At 34.9% G+C, this 24,926-nt stretch overlaps 1 protein-coding gene across 1 annotated transcript in view; it reads left to right on the forward strand.

Annotated features, from left to right (window-relative positions):
• The window catches only part of LOC103261089 (lipopolysaccharide-responsive and beige-like anchor protein), a gene marked incomplete at both ends in the record, with an annotated part of 464,304 nt that overhangs the window by 258,635 nt on the left and 180,743 nt on the right, over positions 1-24,926 (forward strand). The window contains one exon of the mRNA XM_008058703.1: positions 23,128-23,294. Within this exon, the coding sequence (XP_008056894.1) occupies positions 23,128-23,294 (167 nt within the window). The remainder of the gene's footprint in view (positions 1-23,127; positions 23,295-24,926) is intronic.

Below are 24,926 nucleotides of genomic sequence, written 5' to 3' on the forward strand. Positions count from 1 at the left end.
CTGGTTGCCTTTTACCTTATAGAAAACCATTGTTAATTTTTCATGAATTTTCTCAAGGTTTGTTTTTTTATTTTACATACATATACTTAAATAGGAATATATATCCCATTTCTTTTTCTTTATATGAATACTAGCAAAGTATAAATAATATTCTGTATTTTGTTTTTGAAACAATATTTTAAAGCATCTATTATACTTTCATCAAAAAATTTTGAGTGTTTATTCATAGAGTACGTTATCAAACTTACTTTTGTCATTCTCATAATGTATGCATGATAGTGTGTAGTTTTATGTTGTATTTCATTGAGTTTTAACTATGTTTTTTATGAGAGAGGTTGATATTTCCCTTTTTGAGAACATATCCTCTGCCCATTGAGTTCAAAGCTCTACATGTAGTGATAAATCAACCTGTATTATATGTAACGAGCATTTTTTCCTACCTGTTTGTTTGTTAAGTTAGTTGTGATGGGTTTTTGTTGTCCTGAAGAATACTTTAAAAAATGTTTTTGTTGTTGAATGTATGAATATTTTCTTTTATGGATATCACTTTTTGGTGGTAGTTGAAAAGGTTTTTTATATCATTAGATTATAAAGAAATTCCCATATGTTTCTTCTAGTATTTTTATAGTTTTAAATTTAAATATTTGATTTATTTGGAATTTACCTTAGTATAAACTATTTAATGAATCCAGCTTATTTCTTTTCCTGCACCATTAACTATAGAGTTCTCCTTAACTATAATTTTCATCTCTGATTTGAGATGTTGCCTTTATTATATATTAAATGTTTATATGCTTTGAATCTATTTCTAGATGTTCTTCTTTTTCTCATTAATATGTATGTGATTTTATATAATAGCATCAAATTGTTTTAATTGCTGAGGTTTTATAATGTGTTTTAATTCTAGTAGGTATGTTTATTTTCCCCTTTATTGCTGTATTAATTTTTTTTAGAATTGCTATCCTAATGTTGTTTATGTATAGATTCAGCTTGTCTGGTTCAAAAGAGTGTTTTCACTTGATTCTCTTGGGCTTTCCAGACATGCAATTATATCATCTGCTGATATTGATAGTTTTATATTCTTTCCAACTTTTATTCTTCTAATTTCTTTTTATCTAATTGAATTGGCCTATATCACCTGTGTGAAGTTAAAAAATAAGAATAGGCATCTTTATCTTGTTTCTATCTTTATAGATATGCTGCAGTCTCTTCTAAGTATGAGATAGCCTTTGATCTAAGGTAGATATAGTTTATTGTTTTAATGAAATATGTATGTAGTACTGTTTTGTGGAGTTTTTTTAATGTTTGATTTTTCATGCTTAGGTGGATCCATGAAGATAATAATGATAGTGTATTTTTTTCATGTTGCATATGACAGTATTATGCCAATATGTTTTGCTCATAACTTTTTCCCCCTTAACCCTGACAGATTCTGTCTGCTAATGTTTTATTTGTGATTTTCACTTTCTATTCATATAGTAAACTGGGTTTTGGTGGTTTTTCTTTCCCTGCAATCTTAGGCATTTGGTAGGTTTTGGTATCAGTTTTATACTTGCCTCATAGAAAGAATTATGTAATTTGTATTCTTTTTTTTATGATCTAGAGCAGAGTGAGTAGCGTTGGAAAGAGCTGCTTTTAAAAGACTTGGTGGGACTCACCTTTGATATAATTGACTATAGTACATTCCTCACCTCTAGTTTCACATTTCCAAAACTCTGCTGTGTGTGTCTAGCTAAATGTCTTCGTAGCCTTCTATATTCACTTTGTTTAAAACTTAATCATTTTGTCTTCTAAGTCTTTTGTTAGTTTTACTAATAAAGGCAAAGTGGTATGAAGTTGGGAAATAGACACTTTATTCTAGCTTGCTCTAGAACCTGTTAAAAATCAGAAGGTTCTGCTTATTTTGAAGGAAGAGGAGGATTTGGGGGAATAACTCAAAGTCTGTGCCATAATCTCCCTTCATTCTTCTATTTTTAAACTTGTCAAATTTTCATTTGTGGAGTGCATGATGTATCACTTGATATGAATTCATCTTTTTTTCATGTAATCAACATTGTTGCAATTATTACATTACTCTGCTACAGGAAACCATTTTCACAATATAGAATCACTTGTATATATTAAGTCAATACTGAAATTTTAGTCTATGAAAAGGACTTTCAGTCATGTATTCTCATTATGAAACAGAAGTTTTGTCATCATCATTGGTAAAATAAACCAACTGAATATAATAGTCACAGGCTGGTTGATGCCGGTTTTCCATGATAACCTAGTCTAGTGCTTATCAGATTATTATAGGTTATATTCTTTTATTTTAAGCAATCATAAAAAATTTATATTCATTTATTTTTGTGCTGCTTGGAGTTGATTATAGTTGATTTGGTTATAGCTGTATAAGAATTATAAGTATGTGAAATGCTTCTGTGTGTCTATAATCCAGATAGGTATATAGATACAATAGCAAGTCTATTTATGTTTTGGTAAGTAGTGCACCACATATACAACCATGATTCTGTGAGATTTTAATGGAGCTGAAAAATTCCTATCACCTAGTGACATCATAGTCACTGTAATCTTTTAGTGTAACACTTTATTCACATGTCTTTGGAAATGCTAGTGGAAACAAATTTTCTATGCTGCCAGCCATACAGTTGCGTACACTATTCCGTAAGGTAGCATGCTGTACAGGTTGGAAGGCTAGGAGCAAGAGGCTATACCATAGAGCCCAGACATGTAGTAGACCCTGACCTTCTTGGTTTGTATGAGCATACTATGATGTTCGCACAGAAAATTGCCCAGTGAGGCTTTCTTAGAATATATCCCTGATGTTAAATGTGACATGCCTGTTGATATATTTTTAAATGGCAGCTTTTCTGTTTTCTATCATTGTTTTCTTGATCTTAGGTTAAAATCATACTGATAAATAACAATAAAGAGATAAAAACACAGATTTAATATCTATCTGAAGTGCTTGAGGCCAGAAATGTTTCAGATTTCAGATTTTTTGGATTTTGCAAGGTTTCTACTATATTTACTGGCTTAAGATCTCTAATGCAAAAATCTGGAAAGTCCAGAATGTTCCAATGAGCATTTTCTTTGAGGGTCATATTGATGATCAAAAGGATTCAGATTTTGCAGTATCCTGAATTTTGGACTTTTGAATCAGGGCTACTCAATCTGTACTAAGATAGCTAATTAGATGCGTATTCTGGTTCTTTTTAGTGTCCAAATCACTATAGTTTGAGTACCCAGCCAGTGAGACCACATGATTATTCTTGTGTAGTTTAGCTTAACTCTGACTTTCCATTCAAATAATGTTGTTCACTAATCTTGGCTTTGTTATTTACCAAATTAATGTGTGCTTACACACTGTTGTTACACCTTTATTTTTTATTTATTTTGGTTTTTAATATTTTTTGAGTCAGAGTCTCACTCTGTTGTCCAGGCTGGAGTGTAGTGGCACACTCACCATCACTGCAGCCTCGACCTGCTGGGCTTAGGTAATCCTTCCACCTCAGCCTTCCAAGTAACTGGAACCAGAGGCATGCACTACCATGCCTGGTTTACTTTTTTGATGAATTATAAAGACTAGGTCTCACCATGTTGCTCAGGTTTGTCTCTAACCCATGAGCTCATGTAATCCTCTGGCCTCCACCTCTCGAAGTACTGAGATTACACGTGTGAGTCACTGCATCCTGCCTCATTGCTGTACCTTTAAATCAAAATAATAATGGTTTTTACTTGAAGCTATCTTGTGAGTAATAAATGGGGTTTAATAATTGTATTGTCCCATTACTGTGAGACCATATTAAGTGTTCAATAACACAACTATTTCCCCCCCCCCCATTCTATGTAATCTCTGGGATGCATATACATCCCACAGTCAGTCAAAGATTATTATCTCTGCCATAGGGCCTCTGTCCAGACAACTGGTGGATAGTGTCAGTGCTCTGGAAAATACTATTATACTACAGGCTTATCTAGGTAGCTGTTTTTTTTCTTTATCCCATTGCCTAAAGAATGGACATAGACATCTCCTTTTCTCTTGTGTAGTTCTTTCAGTGAGAGAATGTCATCACAATGCAAAAAACCAAAACAAAACTTAATACTGGATATTGCATTTCTTAGAATTCACAGGCCATGCCCTTTCACAGGAAGTTTTCTCTTGATCCTTGCTCCCTCTCTTTCCAGGCCTTATCCCTTTGCCATGGTGCAGGGTCTAGTTTAGCTTTCCTACAACGAGAGTTCTTTTAATCAGATGCTTTCTGGCGTTCATGTCAACTTCTTTCCTTCCTTAGAGAAGAATCTTGGTTCTTCCTCAGTCCAAGGTTACCTTTTCTTTCATGCCTCAGGTTGATTGCCAATGATACCATCAAATTCCTTTAGGGAAACTCTTACTCTAATTTATGATATATATGCTCTGGCTTCTGCAGACTTAGATTGTGCAGTAATGTTTTTCAGTTCATATCCAAAGTCTTATGTATTTAGTTTGGAATGTACTGTTTTTAGAAATTATCCCATGATGTCTTACTCTCTACTTTAGCTTTTTGAAAATGGCCATATTGCTGGGCTCCGTGGCTCAGCCTATAATCCCGCGCTTTGGGAGGCTGAGGTGAGTGGATTGCCTGAGTCTGTGGGTTTGAGACCTCATCTCTACAATAAATCAAAAAATTAGCCCGGCGTGGTAGCGTGCACCTGTAGTTCCAGCTACTGGAAGGCTGAGGCGGAAGGATCACTGGAGCCCAGCAGGTTGAGGCTGCGGTGGCTGGGAGCGGCCACTGCGCTCCAGTCTGGGTGACAGAGTGAGACTCCAACTCAAAAAAAAAAAAAGAAAGAAAATGGCCATATTAAAGATGGGGTTCACAACATTTTCTCCCTAGTCTTTTGTAGGTAACTTTTGAACAGATCATATACACACACCTATATAAGGCACGGATATACGCATACATATAAAAAGAAATCATAGTTTTTGAGCTATTTATGAAACTAAAGGAGCTGTGATTGGTGGGGCAAAGAAGACTACTTAAAAGTGAACCAATGAGTGTTTGCAAATTGTTAGTGATGCTTCTCTAGCTTCAGAAAACAGCTATTCTACTGGGATGTTTACTGTTTCTGCCATTTCTGTTAAAGCTGAGAAGTTAGAAAAAACAAAGAATTTATAGCATAGATAAAATCGACTTTATACCTAAGGGCACTGTTAGCCAAATTAAATCCAAATTGGAAAATGTTTTTTTTTCCACTATCTTCTCAAAATATTTTTATAAAACACATTTTTGAGGGGTAAACCAGACCTCTTCATGCTACTGAAAAGTCTCTTCTAAGAAAGGATCTGAATATTTTTCTCCTAGATATATCTGGTTGCCTGTTAAGATAACCAGATCATGCATTAATGCAAAACTTGCCTTTTCTTAATGGAATTTATAAACAAAGATAGATAAGATACTAAACTAATTTCAAGCCTTCATGGTGTATTTCATACAATCCTTGTTTATAACGTAGAATTTTCTCATATGAAGTTAGCATATTGGCTATTGCTATTCATGGTTTATTTATATAAAGTAAAACACTGAATATAAGATCAAGTATTTTATAAAACACAGTATTTTATTTGACGAAGGAAGTATTTTATCATGCAAAGCACCATGGAGGTACCTGAGTTGATAAAAATAGTTTCCTTCGACTTACCTTTTACACCAGTGCTACTTAAATGTCTGCTGACCAAACTACTTGTTAGTAATCCACAAAGGTGAATACAGAAATTGAAAGTATTTAGAAATGTTTATAGGTTGATGTCTGACCATGTCAATTTGTTTAAAAAAAGCATCAGTCTTTAATGTATTTAAAAAGGTAATGAACAAAACTGGTTCTTTCCTACAGATAGTTTGAGAAACAATACCTAAAATCTAGTTGCTACTCAGATGTGTTGGTTTGAAATAGTCTGTGTTAGCAATACTTTTGGATGTGAATTAACAAAATTACAGCAGTATACAGCTGAAAAATATAAATTTAGTTAGTGTTTGTATGTTAAATGATTTATTTAAACTATTTGAGGAATATTTTCTTTATGAAGGCAATTGGTAAAATACATTAGGTACCCCAGGAATATAGAAACATGTGTCATGATATTTAAAAATAGAAGGCTCTGGTTATTACATCTCTCATTTTATTATTCCTATCTTTGCTTTAATCAAAAAACGTATGTATTTGAGCCTGTGCTTTTATTTTTTTTCTGGAGTCCTGCTCCTGCCAGGTTCAGGCTACCCCAAAGGTGGAGATGCTGTAGATGTTTGGGGGCAAGAAGAAAGAAGGAGAGAGAGAGAGACTTGGACAATTGCTTAAATTTGAGCAGAAGACCTTTATTGAGCATGAACAGTGGGCTTTTATACTCACATGTCTTTATTGTGAACACAAAGCCAGGTTGTGAGGGGCATCCCCCACCTTCCAGATATTCTCTCAGGTATGAGGAAGAAAATCCTATAACAGATGCTAATCGCTAATCTTAATCCATGACTGACCTATCCTATAAACCCTTTTCATCCTAGGCTAATTTATACTAATGCCAAGTTAAAGGATAACCTAAAAATCACATAACAAAGCTAACCTTAGTCTGTGACTGACCTGTCCTATAAACCTTTTTCATCCTTCACTGATTTATACTAATACCAAGTTAAACAGTTGTATAGAATGTTAAATACTTACTTTATAACCTAAAGCAGCCCATCCCAGAATGTTTGGAATGTCCAAAGTCCACAGTGGGCTACCTGCAAATAACCTAGCCGCATTCTTTCAACAAAATGGCTGCTTAAACTTATATTTCTAAAACCATATTCTACAATTTACACCTTACTCAACTTCAATAAATCCTAAAATCATGACCCAGAAGCCTGTGACCAATACTAAGACTCTTAGATGTGACCCGAGTTTGAAGTATAAGTTGTGTGAAAGCCAAAACCAGAGTTTGTGGAAGAATGGGAACAATGAGCTTCTAAAGTTAGCTTGTGTTTGTTCTGGTCTCAGAGTTTTTATGTTTGAGCTTACAGGAGCTTCTTCTGGTTATAGTGCTAAGTAGAAAGGGGAAGGGAATGGGGTCAACAGCTCTCAAACGCATCCTAGTGCTCTCGGGGTCAACGACCCTTCCTGATCCCTAACTCTCATTGGGCCTCTGTGGCCGGCTCCCAACATCTCCCCCTTTTTTATTTCTTAGCATGAAACCATGAAACTCTGTATTGAGCTGACTCTTCTTTAGCACTCTGAAGATGATTGGAAGCGAACACAGCAACAAAAGAATCACTGCTCTGCAAATGCCCACATTGATGAGTGTAGACATTAATGATTTTTGGTTAGCAAATGATGAAAAATTATTAAATATTGAGCTAGTCAATTCAGTGGCCTGAATCTCTTGATGTAAGGTCTATAATCAGGTCTGAATGGTTCCAAATTCCAAGTTACTTTGTCCCAAGTACGGACAGATTTAAACTCAGAGTGACAACGGAGAGCCAATTTTATTTTTAAGGTCACAAGTTTTTGTCCTGTTGCTAAAACTGCTTCCTCCAAAGCATTAACCTTACTTTCTAACTTCTCGCATGATTTCCTGAGTTGCAAGGCAATAGAAATGTTTTTAGACAGCTGATCAGCAAACGTAGCTGTATGAACTTTCTTAGATAGTGCTACAGCTGAAATTGTTACGGAAGTAGCTATTAAAGCTGTAATTACTAAAATTAAAATAGCCAAAAATCTTTTTTGTCTTTCCAAAAGCGAATTAACTTCATACAATGTTTGCAAATCATACTCATAATCCCTTGTAAGAAGCATCAGTTAAACAATTGGTTAAAGTACATTGTCTACAAATAATTTTATAAACATTATTTTGTGGTTCGATGACCAAAGATTGATATGAGCTCCATGCCAAGAAAACATAAGGAGATTGTAGGCAGGCTCTTATTTTATAATAATGATGACCTACCTATTGCCCACAGTTGTTGTTAAAACTGGAGCCATCCATTCATTAACATGTTCTCTGCCAGGGCTGAGGATATCACTATGAATGTGAGAAGTGTATGGTTGAGCATTAAGTCCCCAGTCACTAACAGGCAGTCTTTCACGGGGTAATAATAGTCCACTTTGGATTATACACAGTCTCTCCACTTAGGATAACCAGTCTCCCGTGAAGTTAGCAGCCAGTCCTTTTCCGTGTTGTTTGGAGAGCAAATAGTCAAACCAGTAGGTGGCATAGCCCTTGCATCTAGGTTAGGATCGGATCCTCTGGGCATCAGCATTTCCAGCCACCAAGATTCCCTGTACTCATTTTGACTGGGACTATCAGTGATAAGAGACTTAAGAAATAACATTAAACGAAAGGTCTTATAATAATCAAAATTAGACCTCATTACCCCAAGTAACTGGATGGAATCTTGGAAGATTAAGCATATATGAACTCATCAGGAGAGCAAAACAAGGTTTGACCAAAAACAAGGTTACCCGTCCGACATGAATCTCCTGGGAAGTTACCATGTCTCCTGCTTCCTCAGCCAAACACTTCATTTGTTCCCACGTTGCCTGATGGGGACGACGAATGCTCAAGATACTTTGCCTGAGTGTAATTCGTCTTGTTTGGGACAGCCTAGGGTGGGAATTTTCATCCTGTAAGGAGAGCTTTCTCATCTGGCGTGTTATGGTTTCTCTTTCATCCAGGTTGGTGATTCTGGTGTTGTAAATCTTGCTCCATGGCGGATGAATTCTCCAAAAATAAGGAGAATAGCTCCTCCTGCTGGCGGTTGATGGAAACCACCACTTCACGCGTTTTATTCCTATGAATTGGTCTGAACCTCGCCATTCGTCTTGGTCGAGGGATCAATGGAGGCATTTCATACAAGTCAATCAGGGACCCAAATAGGAGATGGCTCGTCCTGTGGGAATATACAAGCATAGTCCCTCCCACTGATTAGCAATTTGTCCAGCCCTCTCCATTGTCCTGTAAGGAGATCCTTCCATTTTACCATATTTTTGGCTTTGTTATCCGGGTTCCAGTGTCTAGTCATAGATGAATTGCCCGAAGAATCAAAATTTAAATGATTTATAACAAATAAAGCATGATTTAAAATATGGTGAGGAGAGCTATACTTAAACTCCCCCTCTTGTAATTTAATTATTTGATTTTTTAATGTTTGGTGGGCTCTTTCAACTATGGCTTGACCTTGTGGATTATAAGGAATTCCTGTGGAATGAGAGATATTAAATTGGGAACAAAACCGTTGAAAAGATTTAGATGTATACACAGGACCATTATCAGTTTTTAGTTGCTTTGGTATACCTAGCTGTGAAAAACAAAAGAATAAGTGCTGTACCACATCCTTGTAAACTTCTCCAGTTCTTGCTGATGCTAAAATAACATGAGAAAATGTATCCACAGTAACATGTAAATAAGACAATTTCCCAAAGCTAGAAAAATGAGTCACATCCATTTGCCATAAGACATTAGGTTTTAATCCTCTGGGATTTATTCCTGTTGGAGTATGTTAACAAAGGTAGGACAGCCTGAACAATTCTTTTTTTTTTTTTTTGAGTTGGTTTCTCACTCTGTCACCCAGACCGGAGTGCAGTGACCGCTCCCGACCACTGCAGCCTTGACTTGCTGGGCTCCGGTGATCCTTCCATTTCAGCCTTCCAAGTAGCTGGAACTACAGGCATGCGCTACCTCACCCAGCTCATTTTGATTTATTGTAAAGATGAGATATCGCCAAGTTGCCCAGGCAAGTCTTGAAACTGTGGGCTCAGGCAATCCACTCACCTCAGCCTCCCAAAGGTGAGGGATTATAGTCTGAGCCATCAAGCCCAGCCAGGCTGGATAATTCTTAACTATTTCTCTGGCCGTTTCCCTGGGTAAGTGAAACTGATAACGTAAGGTATAGCATTTTGATGATGAATTCTATGTGAAAGCTGAGCCTGAGTTATTGCCTCAGTTTCTACTGCAGCACATACAGTGGGTTTAGTTAAAGCATCAGCCAATTGATTGCCTTGGTGTAAAGGTCCTGGAAGGCCAGAATGAGATCTAATATGGCCCACAAAAAAGTGTTCCTGTTACTTATTAGCTGCTGTAACTGAGTTAATAGCACCATAATTGTAGTTTCATTAGCTGGAATAGTAGCTGCTTCAATATAAGGAAACCATCCTTTAATGTAGCAAGAATCAGTATATAGATTAAATTTAGAGTCTTTCAGGGCTGTGAAGGCATATAAAACTGCTCTTAATTCTGTTTTCTGTGCTGAAGTTTCTGAAGTTTCCAGCACATGAGACTTATTAATGATTGTTACGGCTCTCCCATTAGAGGAGCTGTCAGTAAAAACCAAGGCTGCCCTGCCTGTTCTAGGGGGCTTGAGTAACAGTTGTGAGGAAAAGTTATAGGATTTTGTTTTACAAATTGTAACAGCGGACTTTTGGGTAAATTAAACAGAATTTGGCCTCTGTAATCAGTTAATGCTACTTGGCAATTGTCACTAGTTTGAAACAAAATCTGAAATTGAAACTTATCATAAGGAGTAATTATATTGTGTACATCATGTCCAAATAATTCAACACTTCTATGCCTCCCTTTGGTCATAAGTAAAGCTACTAGATAAGGATAAGAAACCAATATTTTTTTAGACAATACAGGTAGGTGGAGTCATTCCAAGGGTCCTTCAGGGGAGGGAACGGGGTCAACAGCTCCCGAATGCATCCTAGTGGTCTTGGGGTCAACGGCCCTTCCTGATCCCTAATGCTCAGTGGGCCTCCATGACCGGCTCCCAACATTTTTTTGCCTCTTTATTTTGCTATATTTTACTTTTTCTATATTACACCTATTCTTTTCAGCAAACAGGTACTTAGCTTTAATTCCTCTGTGAAACTCTCCTTGATTTCTTTTTACTTCCTTTTTTTCTCTCCTCCCAAACATACTGTATATACCTCTCTGAGCACCTATCTCATAGTGTAATTTTAAAAATACTTATTTTACTCAACTGCTCTGAGATGTTGGAAGGCCGGGACTGTTTACTGTGTATTTTGGTAACCCCACAACTAAGCTTGCAATAAATATTAGGTATTACTGCCATGTGACTGACAACATTTTAATAGTGTACAAATATTTTTTGTTTTTGGAGTCGGAGACTCACTCTGTTGCCCAGGCTTGAATGCAGTAGCACAGTCACCATGATCACAGCTCATGTTCATAGTTCACGGCTGCCTTGATCTCCTGGGCTCAGGTGATCCTTCCACCTCAGCCTCCCGAGTAGTTCGCACTACAGGCATGCACCCCCAGTATTCTTTTTTGATCCTCCTGAAAAGCATATCACATTATCACCTTTTTATTTGAGGAAACTGAGGCACAGGGTTTAAATAACTTGCCCAAACATGAATTGTGTAAGAGTCAAGAGTTAAAGCTTGTCTGGCTTTAGAGTTTGTATGTTTATGTAGTTTCAATTGTGGTTTTTATACTTAATCACTTTTTTCTTTCTGATATGTATGCCTGTTCTTGAACTACTTTTATTTGAAATTTATTTTAAAAATTTAAATAAATTGTTTATAGTAGTGAATATATTTAATTGTTTAAGTAAAAGACCCTAATTTTGTATGGTTTAAAAAAAATCTCCTTAGATAGATGTGTTGAATTAAAAGATGATAGGGGCTGGGCATGGTGGCTCAAGCCTGTAATCCCCGTACTTTTGGAGGCCGAAGTGAGGGAATTGCCTGAGCTCATGGGTTCAAGAATGGCCTGGGTATCTTGGTGAGATCTCATCTGTGCAATAAATCAAAAAATTAGCTGGGTGTGTTAGTGTGCCCCTGTAGTTCCAGCTTCATGGAGGGCTGACGTGGAAGGATCACTGAATCCAGCAGTTCAACACTGGAGTGGCCTTCAGTATGCCACTGTACTCCAGCCTAGGCAACGGAGTGAGACTCCAAATCAAAACAAAAAAAGATAGGATTTGATGAAGAGTCAGCATCCATCATCTGATGGGATCTGTCTCGGGTGTCCACATGTCCAGCCAGTCCCATATCCATTGTTTTTTCTCCTAGTTTCCAGGGTGCCCAGGTTTGGTCACAGCCTTTGTCACACTGTGACCTCCAGGTGCTGGAAGCACCACAGCTAAGACCCCAGGACCCCCGGAAGCTGGGAAATGGGACTGTTGACATTTAGGGATGTTGCTATGGAGTTATCTCAGGAGGAGCGGGACTCCTTGGACCTTGCTCAAAGGAATTTGTAGGATTTTGACATTAGAGACCTACAGAAACCTGGTCTCCCCGGATCTTGGTGTGTTTATACCAGACCTGATTAGCTGTCTGGAGCAAAACAAAGAGCCTTGGGATTGAAGAGACAGAAGACAGTAGCCAAACATCCAGCAGTTTCTTCTCATTTCATCAGACTTTGCCAGAGCAGGACATATAAGACTCATTCCAAAAAGTGATACTGGGAAGATATGGAAACTGTGGTCTTGAGAATGTAAATTTAATGACAGACTGGTGATGTACAGGAGTTTTACAGTTTCTAGTTAAATGTTCAAGACTTTAATAAATTTGGAAACTGTGCATGGTGGCTTACACCTGTAATCCTAGAACTTTGGGAGTCCAATGTGATAGAATTGCTTGAGACCCGGAGTTTGAGACGAGCCTCGGCAACAAAATGAGTTCTCATCTTTACAGAAAAAAAAAAAATATTTAGCATGACATGGTGGCACCCGTCTGTAATCCTGGCTAGTCAAGAGGCTGAAGTGTGGAAAGCTGGCTTGATCCTGGGAGTTTGAGACTATAGTGAACTATGATTACACAAATGCACTCCAACCTGGATACAGAGTGAGATCCTCTCTGAAAAATATAATAAATAAGTTTGAGATGTTTTTTGTGTATAGTGTAAGACAAGGATTCAATGTTATTAAGTCATTTTCAGATATTCCGTTTTATCAACGTCATTTATTGAAAATCTCTCTGTTCTTTATTGTATGTTTTGACAGTCTTGTCAAAGATCAATTGAATTTATATGTGTGAATTTATTCTGTTCTTTCTATTCTGTTCCAGAGTACCATGTGCCTGTGTGTATATAAATGCGTGTGTGTGTTTATGTATGTATAAAATTGTTTAGTGTCGTTGTTTAAACTCCATATCAATTTTATTGAACACAGATAGCAGCTACATTTTGCCCTATTTACCAAACAGTTGTATGGTGTATGCTCTCATCATTGAAGGATTCAACTTATCATATTGGAAGGTGTTTAGCTACTTACCTAAGAATTTTGAGGTTTTGTCTATTAATATGTACTCTAATGAAGTAATGAAATAATAAAAACATTGTATGTTGATTTGACATACAAGTGGAAACTACAGCCTTCTTAGTGTTGATTTGTTTTTGCAGATATAAAAAGCATTTTCAAAATTTTTATTATCAAAAGTCTAAAGTAAAAGATTATAGCCTAAATTAATCTTCAGATCATCTAAAAATATTGTTGGAGGACTGCAGTTTGTAGAGATAAGAACCCAACACGTTGTATCTAGTTCGTTAAAACAAGAAGAAATGGCAGAGATACTTTGATAAGTGTTCTGCCTGTTTTAACCTTGGATGCTATTATCGGGGGGAGGGGAGGGAAGATGCTGCTATATCTGTTTCATTGGCTTAGGCTTTTTCATGCTGAGAGAAATCAATACTTTGTGTTGTTGCATGACAGAGGAATCACTTCAGAATTAAAGGTGACTGTCACACATTGTCATTGGTTGACTTTTGTTTGCTGTTGAGATTTTTAAGCTTTCTTTTTTCTAACTCTTTTTCAGGTGTCTTTCTAAGGTTTCTGTAGGTAGGTTTTGTTGTTTTGTCTTAAAGATTGGACTTTAAATGTAAGGTAAGGGATCAAGTACAAAGACCTCGAAAATGAAATATCAAGAAGCTTCTTTATTTGTTGTCCCTTAGGTGGTTTCCCTTTTAAATTGTTTCCAGTGATAACAAGACATTTGTAGTGTGATTTGAGACAAATTAAGTGAAGTAGTACCTTTCTAAGTGTTTGGCAGTGTTTAATTAATTAAAAATATAATAATCTGTGTGTAGCTCTGTAAAACACGGAATGATGTATTCTTTGATTTCATTTTTATGAGGTTGACATCTTCTTTTAAACAGTGACAACCTCTGTAGAAAATAACTGGCCAAGCAGATAGAAGAAAGATCTTGCTTTTATTTCATGTGGCATTACTATGTGATTTGTTTTTAAAAGTAAGTGTATGTTTCTTTGAAAAATCTTTTAATAAAAAGTTTCAAATATAAAACTATGGAACCAACACATTCAAATTGTTTAATTAACATTCAATGTTACTCAATTAGGGAAAAACCTTATATATGTTTAAGATTTTAGCTTTGAAAATTTTAAGTGTAATTTATTTCTATTTCACAGCCTAATGAAAACTTATTTATAAATGTAGTGAAAATTTGCTGTGTGACTCATTTCTCTGAAAACATACTATACTGAAAACTTAGCTTTAGAAACACCATGCACTTACTTAATTAACTTCTTTTTCTTGATACTAAAACAAAGAGTTTGTGAGAAGTCCTCTATCTTTCTAATCACAACTGCTTTCTGCCCTGTTAAGGTAACCACCGTTTGGATTTTATGAAGTGACTTACTTGCTTTTTTTTTTTTTTAAAGTTAAGCATGTTTCTAATAGCACTGTAATATCTTTACCAAATTTTGACCTTTATATTAGTGGAATTGTAAAGTATATGTCTTATTCTGGCATTTTTAGTATAACATTATGTTTGTGAAATTAATTCATTTTCCAGTTTCATTTTCATTGCTGTAGAGTAGTCCATTATACGTAGACCGTTAGTTTTTTTTATAATCTCTTCTGTTTGGTGGGCAGTTGGGTTGTTTTCAGTGTTTAGCTATTATGAGTAATGATACTTTGAACATTTTACATGTTGTTTGGTGCACATCTTCATGCATTTTTGTAGACTGGAATTACTGGATTGCAAAACATTCATATTTTTAATTGATTTACCATATTGTCATGCACAAGTTTACCATTCCTGACTTCAGTGTATAGTTCTTAGTACACATTTTCATCAACAGTTGATCAGTGATTTATTTTTGGCATTCTGGTAGTTGTGCTTTTATTTTGGACTATTTTTTTAAACAAATGAATGTATCCAGCTTTTCTCCTGCTTGTTACATATGATCTATTTTTTACTTTTGTGAAGCACTTGTCTCTCTTTATACAATTTTTTTTACTGGTTATCTGTCTTTTCCCATTGATTTATGGAAAGTATTTGCCGATTTGGTATCTAAACTCATTTTTTGATATGAATATTCAAACTATTTTCTCCCTGTCTATCCCTTGCCTATTCACTTTTTAAAAACTTCCTAAACTTTATTGTATAATTTACATGTAATAAAATATATACATTTTAACTATGTTGTTTGATTAGTTTTGACAAACATATGCACCTTTGTGACCATTACTATCAAAATATACAAAATTTATGTCATCTTGGAGAATTCCCTTATGATCCACTGTGGTCGATTCCTTTCCACATAGTCATGCCTCGTCTCAGACAACCAGTGAGCTGATACATGTTATTTTATATAGTTTTTCCTGTTATTTAAATAAACTTATATTGTATGTACTCTAATGTCTGGATTCTTTTGGTCGCATAAACTTTTTGATATTTGTCCACATTGTGTATTTCACTAGCTTGTTTATTTTTTTATTACTAAGAAGTATTCTTTTGTTTATCCATTCAGCTATAGTCAGATACTGTATAGTCAGACATTTTATGTCTGTAGGATATTATTATCTTAATGTTTCTAGTGACTGCTTTTTACTTTTATTTTAGGAAAAACAAGGATGGCATTTATTTTATTTCTTATTTTTAAAATTTTTTATTTTAAAGCTGTGGGAACAATTCAAAATTAGGTATACAAATGTTCATTATGCATGTACCCTTGTTGATGAGGTATGTCCCTCCCCATGGCAGTTTCCCACTACTGCCAATCCCTTTCTTATGGTATTATGATAATTGTTCAAGGTCTGCTTATAAGTTAGAACATATGGTACTTTGTTCTTTGTTTCTGTGATAGATTACTGAGTGTGATAGACTCTAAATCCATCCAGTTTGCTGTGAAGTTCATATGTTTGTCCTTCTTTATGGCTGTGTAAATAAGAATGTCACTTCTTAAGTACCAATTTCCCTAGCATGTAGTAAGGACTTAGTTGATTCCCACAACAAATATTTATTGAGCACCTATTATATGCCATGACTGGTTTTTATGACTAAAAGCACTATGGGCATGTTTGTACCCATTATTTTTGTGAAAATATGTGCTTATTAATTCTGAGGAAATACCTAGGAGTAGAATTTCTAGGTATTATTGCAAATATATGTTTAAGTGTATAAGTAATTATCAGACTATTTTCTTTTTTGAGTTAGAGTCTCACTCTGTCGCCCAGACTGGAGTGCAGTGGCTGCTTCCGGCCACCACAGCCTCGACCTGTTGGGTTCCGGCGATCCTTCCAAGTAACCGGAATTACAGGCACGCGCTACCACACCCGGCTAATTTTTATTTTATTGTAGAGATGAGATCTTGCCAAGTTGCCCAGGCGGGTCTCTAACCCGCGGGCTCAGGCAATCCACTCACCTCAGCCTCCCAAGGCGTGGGATTACAGGCTGAGCCACTGAGCCCAACACAACTGTCAGACTATTTTCTAAAGTAGTTATAGACTCTACACTATATTCAGTAGCATACGTAAGAGTTCTAGTTTCTCCACATTCTTGTTAGTACTTGCTATTGTTGGTGTTTTTCATTTTAGTTCTTCTAAATGAACATATCATCTACACATGAAGACTTCATTGCTTCTTCCTCTCTAGACTGTCTCCTTTTTGTTTCTCTTTTTTGCTTCATTGAACTGATTGCTCTATTACAGTATTCAATGGAAGTCATGAGATGGAACATACTTGTTTTGTCCCCCATTTTAGTTAAAGGGTTTTCATATATGTCCTTCCTAGTTTGTAGAGTGTTTTTCTTCTTTTAAAAAAATAATGAGTATTGAATATTGTGAAATTCATTTATTAAAACAACCAATTTGTTGGATCTGTTTTTCTTATTTTTTCTGTTGTGTGGTAATTATACTTATTGATTTTCAAATATTAAGTTAACCTTGTATTTTGTGGATACACTCTACTTCATCATGTATTTAATTCATTTTTTATAGAACTGAATGCTAGCATTTCGTTAAGGATCTTACATAAATCCTATAATTTGTCAACTCGCAAATTATATTGGTTTTCAGTTGTCTGTTTCCATAGTGTAAAACTGGTAGCAGTGTACAATTTAACTTATATTGTCTGAAATAGTTTAAGATTAGTATTGTTTTCTCCTTACATATTTGGTAGATTTCACCTATATAGCCATTTGGGCCTGAAATTTCTTTGTGGTTAGCTTTTAGTTGAGTTCAGTTTCTTTAATAGATACAGAGCTTATCACATTCTCCATTTCTTGTTGAGAGTAAATTTTTATAGTTTGTGTCTATCAAGGATTTTGTCTATTTCATCTAAGTTATTGAATTAAGTGGTACAGCATTGTAATATTTCTTTATTTCATTGTATGTCTGTAGGATATTATTATCTTAATGTCTGTACGATTTGTAGTGAGGTGTCCTTTCATTTACGATATTGGTAATATGTTTTTCTCTCTTTTGTTCTTGAACACATTGGCTAACTAGATATTTGTTAGCTGTTAATATTTCAAAGAGCTAGTTGATGGCTTTTATTGTTTTTTCTCTACAGATTTTCTTTTTTAAAACTGATTTTTAAATTTAATATTTATTATGTCATTTTTTCCTGTTCATTTGGGGTTTTGTTTGCTCTTTCATAGACCTTTAGATCATTGATTTTGTTTAGAAGTTAGAATCATTGATTTCAGCATTCTCTTCTAATTTAATATTTAAAGCTATACATTTTCCTGTAAATTCTGCTTTAGCTCATTCCACAGGTTTTTTTTCTAATTGTTGTTGTGATTTCATCTTTGTTCCATAAATTATTTGGAAGATAATTGTTTGATTTCTCAGTCTGAAATTTTTCGGGTATTGTTCCACTTTGTATATTCAGCCAAGAATTGAAAGTATCTCTGTATTTTAAGGTCTATTTTTTCTGCATAACTTTCTTGTCTCGAGTAGTTTGTTCTTCAAATCCTAGCTATAACCTTTTTTAAAGACATTTTTTAAGAAACTAAAAGAAAACATATTTTTTCTTACCCTTATTAAAGTTCTTGAGAATATTTGGGAAGTAGCATATAATCTGAATGTGTCTGAAATGAAGGATGCATTGGCAGGCATGATGAGAGATGATTTACACATGACTGAATTGTAGGTCATAAATTGTAGGTAGTAAAATTTGGTCCTAACTTTTAAATATTTGACAGTCATGTACTTTTTAGGATGTAGAGTATATAAATACATGTGTGCTATGCCAAAATAAATTATTTTAGAAATAATTCTGATACTGTTTATAAGAGGTCAATTAGAAGATTATTTCAAATACCAAATTGTGGCTAATAGAGATCTTTGTAAGAGCAATGATGAGCCTGATTAAGAGGTTTTGCTAAAATGGAATGAATGGAATATAAAGTGAGGAAAATTGAGAATAATAGTGAATAGAAAAAGTTGTTCTGTTAAGTATAATATCATGTTTGGCATGAAGGCGCATGAAGGTCAGTTTTGCACATTTTAAACATAAGGTGCTTATTGGGCAAATGGAGATTATCCTACAGATAGAATGTGGGCTCAGAGTTTAGGAAGACAGCTGTATCAGATATGAAAACTTGAAAGATAGGCCTAAAACTGATGATAATAGATGATGTGGGAGTGGATGATATTGTCAGGGGACCTTTGAAAAAGTTTGGGAAAATGCCAGCATTTTATAATGGGAAATAATAAAGGAAAAAACCTGACCAATATGAAAGGTGGTCAGATCGATGATAAAAGGAAACCAGAATAATAATCTACTTTAAGTTCACTCCTTTGTATACTTTCATGCAAAGGATGAATAGTAAAATTATGTAAAGACATGACATATGGAAGGAAAGATTAAATGTAATATTGTCTGTATTCATTTACATTCAGAGAGCCAAAATAGTCACTTTTGTCTTTTTACTGTGACTGAATTTCTTCTAGAAGAAAGTTTATTTATCTTATAATAAACTTCATTCTACAGTAATAAGTCTTAGGTTTTTCTTTTTTTAAAGCAGTAATCAAATACAGTTGAATTTTTAGTTCCCAGAATGCTTATTTTTTTTCTTTTGAGTTTCAGATTTTTTTATGGTCATGTTGTAATGTTGCATTATTTAGTTTATATAATGATTAAAACAGGAAAACAGAAAACTTGTAAAGTATAAAAAATTATTGCCTAAAATAACATTGGTTGAGGAATTTAGAACTGACTGTTTTTCTTGTTGGTAAATGGCAATTTTTGTTAGGGTGTCTTGAGGTACCTCTACTCAACTTCTAAATGCAAGTACACATAAGTGTACAACTGACAAGGAATATGTATTCGATTTTGAAGTGAAAATTCCTCATTTATACTTGGCTTTGAATAATATGCCATACATAGAAGTTACTATTGGTTTTTAATAAGAACATCTTCAAATTACATTATAAAGACTTTAAAAATAGACACAAGTTCATTATATCTTTACGAAACATTCTTGTATGGTTTTCTTTTGTCATGTTTTAAGGTCAGATGTGACTGTAATGTTCCACAAAGAGACAGAGATTGATAATCAGGAAAGAATAGCCCTTTAATGTGATTTATATCTATAGATTTTATGTCAGTTATGAAAAGTTGCTGTTCAAATTGTAAAGGAGGATCCATTAAAGAACACTTTAAACCATTTTACCATTTAGCTTTCCTTGAGCCCTTGTGTTTAGCATTATGCTTTTTCCTGCAAACTTTAATAGTGTAACAAATGGTATAAAATGTAATTGATGAAGTTAAATTATTCTAATATTAATAAAAGGTGGAAATAATAAGCTCTTCAGTAATGTCTTGGGTTACTTTTAGTACTGTTAATATGAAGGTATGTGGTATTTCATGGGAGTATAAAAACCAGTGATTTTCTAAATTCTATCAATAATTTGAATTCCCTCTAATCAGGTAGAGTTAGACAGTGGCAGATAGGGATATTGCAGAGAATGACGAAAGTATAAATTTCTTCAAAGATCAGTTTGCCATTTTGTATTATGCATTTTTGTGTATGGTTGGGCTAGATGTGAAGTAAACTATCGAGTGCTTTTTAGTTCTTGAATGAATATCTGAAAATATCACTTCAGTTGACAGTTTGTTACAATGGAATATCTCCCTAGTTATCTTCACTTAAACTACTTACTGTCCCTTTAGATTCTTAATAATTTTCTCTTAATTGCTCAAATTATATTTTTGACAAACTGAACTCTACTGTGGCTTGTTTGGCTCAATTTGTTTTAGATGGTGTATGACATTTGCCTTTAATTTCTTATAAATTAATCTAGTTCTTAATATGATTTATTTTCTCCACATGAATTTTTGGATTAAATAGCTTGCCTTTACCAGTATACATCTCTTAGAGGCTGTACTCAAGTACTCTCACAGAAGCTGCCCAAAATCTTCTAATTAACAATTTCTTGGAGCTAATAATATCCCCTAATTTTGCAGATGAGGACATCTAGAACTAAAGAGGTAAATGAGATATTAGCAAGGATGATACTGCAGTCTGGTTTTTGTTTTGATTCCCAATCTTAACTTTATTCACATCAACACACTATGATTCTTAGTGACTCTTTCTTGTCGTCATTTTGCAGTACAGAATTTCTTCAATCTGTTGCTTTTTCTACCTTTATTTTGTTCTTGGGTTAAACTATATTACATCTCCTCTCTCTGAAATTGATCCATGTTTGTCTGCCTTGCCTTTGCTTTAAAGGTTCTTTTAAATCCCACCTAAGAATAACCTTTCTCAGACTCCTTCATTATTAAATTCAACCTTTAAACACTTATAGCATAGTGTTTTGTACAACTAAGAAATTTGATTCCTTATGCTTTTATATATGTGCCTTGTCTGTTGGGTTTAAAAAGCCTCATAAAAAATCTAAAAGGACTTGGTGCAGTGGCTCATGCTTGTAATCACAGCACTTTGGGAGGCTGAGGTGGGAGGCTCACTTGAGCTCAGGTGTTCAAGACCAGCCTGGACAACATAGTGAGACCTCATCTCTACACAAACATAAAAAAATTAGCCAAGCGTGGTGGTGTGTCCTGTAGTACCCAGCTGCTTGGAAGTCTGAGCTCAGAAGGTCAAGACTGCAGTTAGTTGTTGCATGCCATTGCACTTCAGCCTGGGCAACAAAGTGAGACACTGCCTTAAAAAAAAAAAAACCTGCCTGAATGAAACGTAATTGTACACCTAACCCTTAACTGTACCCCACAAAACCATAATAAAAAATATTGATTAATAAAAAAAAGACAAAAAAACCAAAAAAAAAAAACCTAAAGGTAGTCTGATCATTAGGATTTGATCGACCCAGAAGTTCATGACTCTGTCTGGAGTAAGACCTATTTTTGTATAATTCTTATAGTTCTGCTGTCTTGGGTGTTGACTGTCTCCTCACTTAGCCAGCCTCTCTCATGGTACAGCGCTTTACCCTGGGCCAACAGCACTCCTGCAGTTCCGTGCTTCCTTTTTTTCACCCTGATAGCAAGGAGGAAAAACTTACTTTTCTGAATTTTGCCCTTAATGCACCAATTACATCAAGGGCCTTCCGTGAGCCAGTTTGTCATTGTGGGTGTGATTATTATTATGGTTAGTTGAGGACAGTCAGGACTCATCTTTGTTGCTGGGGTGGGTAGAGTGTGGCAATAATCTATCCAAACTGGTATACTGTAGAAGAGGCAGGCAACCACAGTGTGTATCACATCCATAAAACAATAATATTTGTTCCAACATCAAATTTATGTTATTTATCATCAGAGTGTGTGTGTGTGTGTGTGTGTGTGTGTGTGTGTACACGTATGTATGTATTTGTAAACTTTTATTTGGAAGTTAAGGGGGGAAGTCCAATAGACCCCATGAATAGAATATAAAGGATTGAGTTTGCATCAGTCTTTACATTTTCTTATTTTAGGCAATATATTAACTACAGCATCATAAACATGACACTACAATTGTCCAAATTCCAGAAGAAAAAAAATAAGCATTTTGGAAACCAGCCATTGCATTGCATCTATTTACAAAGAATACTAAGATTTTGGGGGGTAAAATTGGCAGTATCTAAGACAGTAGTTTTCAAACTTTAATGTTCATATAAATCACCTGGGGTAATCTTATTAACAACCAAATACCATCTTAGTGGGTTTAGAGTAGGAACTGAGATTCTGCATTTTTAATAGGCTCCCAGGTGGTTCCAGTGGTGTGATTCATTTTGTACAGTTGGGAGTCCAAATATCAAACTATTTCATGTTCTAAAGGTGTTGAGAACTAGCTTATTTTACCATTGTAGCCACTACTATTTCTTCCTGGGTCTTTGCAGTGGCCTCACAACTTACTTCCCCACTCCACTTTTCTTGACCTGCTACAATCCATTCTTTAAATAGCAGCTATTGTGACCATTTTATTACATTAAGTCCATCACATCACTCCACTGCTTAGAACCTTTCATTGGTATTCCATTACATTTGAATAAAATCTAGACTGCTTACCATAACCATGTAGTACAAATGATGTAGCCCCTGCCTACCTCTTAAAACTCATTCATACAGTTATTCCATTTATTCACTATGTCTCAAAGTCCTTTGCATCCTCACTGCATGCTCTTATGCTGGGCCCCCTTCATCGTAACATGACTGGCTTTTCCTCATTGTTCAGATCTCTGTTTACTGTTAACCCCTTTGAGTGTGTGTATTATGATTGTCTTCAGAGAAATATGGCCGACCTGGAGGGTGGTTGTACTGAGATCACTAAATCTTAGGTTAATGAGAGAATTAAAAGTAGCTTTAAAGTTCGGTTATTTTGATTAATGGTAAAGATGATTTTATAATGCATTTTAATTTTTTTCTATATTTTTATAGTATTAATAAATGTTTCTTTTTTCCTATCCAAGTCGCTGTGTGCCCAGTATTCTGCAGACAAACGAGAAGATGAGAAGATGTGTGATCATTTGATAAGAGCAGCAAAATATCGAGACCATGTGACAGCTACTCAACTAATCCAGAAAATTATCAACATTCTCACAGACAAGCATGGAGCCTGGGGAAATTCTACAGTAAGGTAAAAAGATATTTTTAGAATGTGGCCACTGATGTTTGGTAGATGGCCTAGGTTTAGATAAATGGCTTTGGATATGATCAAGGCCACATGATGGAAAGAGTAATTTAATTTTGTATTTTATCATCTACTATGAATTTAAAGCAACGGGAAAGGAGAAAATCACTATGAATACAGTATTTCAGCTCTCTCAACTAGTTCCAGAATATTTGCTCATATCTGTGTATTCATTTTAAAGTGAATTGTTAAAGAAGCAAACAGTGAAATAGTTAATGGAAACTATTTTACTAGCTACACTTGTAGCCAAATTTATACAAAGACAGTATTTTATTTAGAAGTAAAACTATTCCCTATTTTACACTTTTGAGTACTTTTCAATACTAATTCCCAATAAAATGAATTTGTAGAACTTAATGCTCTTTTTAGGTAGCTATGCAAAAAAAATGTAGTTGACAAAATGTGTGCTGGCTCACCATTCTTTGACAGTGGTTAACTGTTCTCTGATTTCCTGTGTTTTGAGTTTTTTGTTTTTTGTTTTTGAGTTGGAGTCTCACTCTGTCGCCCAGACTGGAGTGCAGTGGCCGCTCCCGGCCACCGCAGCCTCAACCTGCTGGGCTCCGGCGATCCTTCCGCCTCAGCCTTCCAAGTAGCTGGAACTACAGACGCGTGTTACCATGCCCGGGTAATTTTTTTTTTTTTTTATTTATGCAGAGATGTGGTCTCGCTAAGTTGCCTAGGTGGGTCTTGAACCCACAGGCTCAGGCAATCCACTCACCTCAGCCTCCCAAAGGTGCGGGATTACAGGCTGAGCCACTGAGCCCGGCTTGTTTTGAGTTTTTAACACACAAATTTGAAAATATACCAACATTTTTATTTTCTTGAATTTGGCACCGAGCCCAGCTTGTTTTGAGTTTTTACCACACAAATTTGAAAATATAACAACATTTTTGTTTACTTGAATTAGGCTGTAAATTGCAGGACTGTGATGATAAACCTCGTTAAGTGCCTTCTTTAAAATGTTACTCACTACATCTACCTTTTGTTAGCCTAAACATGCTCTTTTTGAAACTACTTTTTAGAAACAAAATAATAAAATTACCTTTTAGGACTAAGGAACTAAGACAAATTAACAATTTATTCTTCATGGAGTATTTTATGCTACAATTCTTAGTAACATGTTTTGACTCTTTTAAGTTAATGAAAAAAAATTTACATTCTCTCATTAGAATAAATTATATTTTAATTCTTCATTTCTGTATAACTTTTTTAAGAAAACAACAAGACCAAAAATAGTAAGTCACTTGTATATTATGTAGGAGTGTAATTTGCTTCCACTTTTTTATATGTCCAGCAGACATCAAAATGTAATTTTAGAAATTTTCTAATGAAAATAAAATAATTTTAATATTTGGAAAGGTAAACTTTAAAAATTTGCATTGAAAGGTACTTGTAATAAGATGTTCTTGTTTAAGTACAGGTATTCAGTAATATAGAGTAGGTATATCTCATGCTGTTTATTACAAAGAATAGTTACATATTATGAGTTATGTTTCTGGGTATATAATATTTAGCATTCAAAGGAAGAAAGGCATGCCAAGATCTTGAGAACAAAAGGATGGCATGCAGGAAGAAACC

Source organism: Carlito syrichta, unplaced genomic scaffold (assembly GCF_000164805.1).
Source record: "Carlito syrichta isolate Samal-C Ts95f unplaced genomic scaffold, Tarsius_syrichta-2.0.1 Scaffold303603, whole genome shotgun sequence".
Taxonomy (NCBI): Eukaryota; Metazoa; Chordata; class Mammalia; order Primates; family Tarsiidae; genus Carlito; species Carlito syrichta.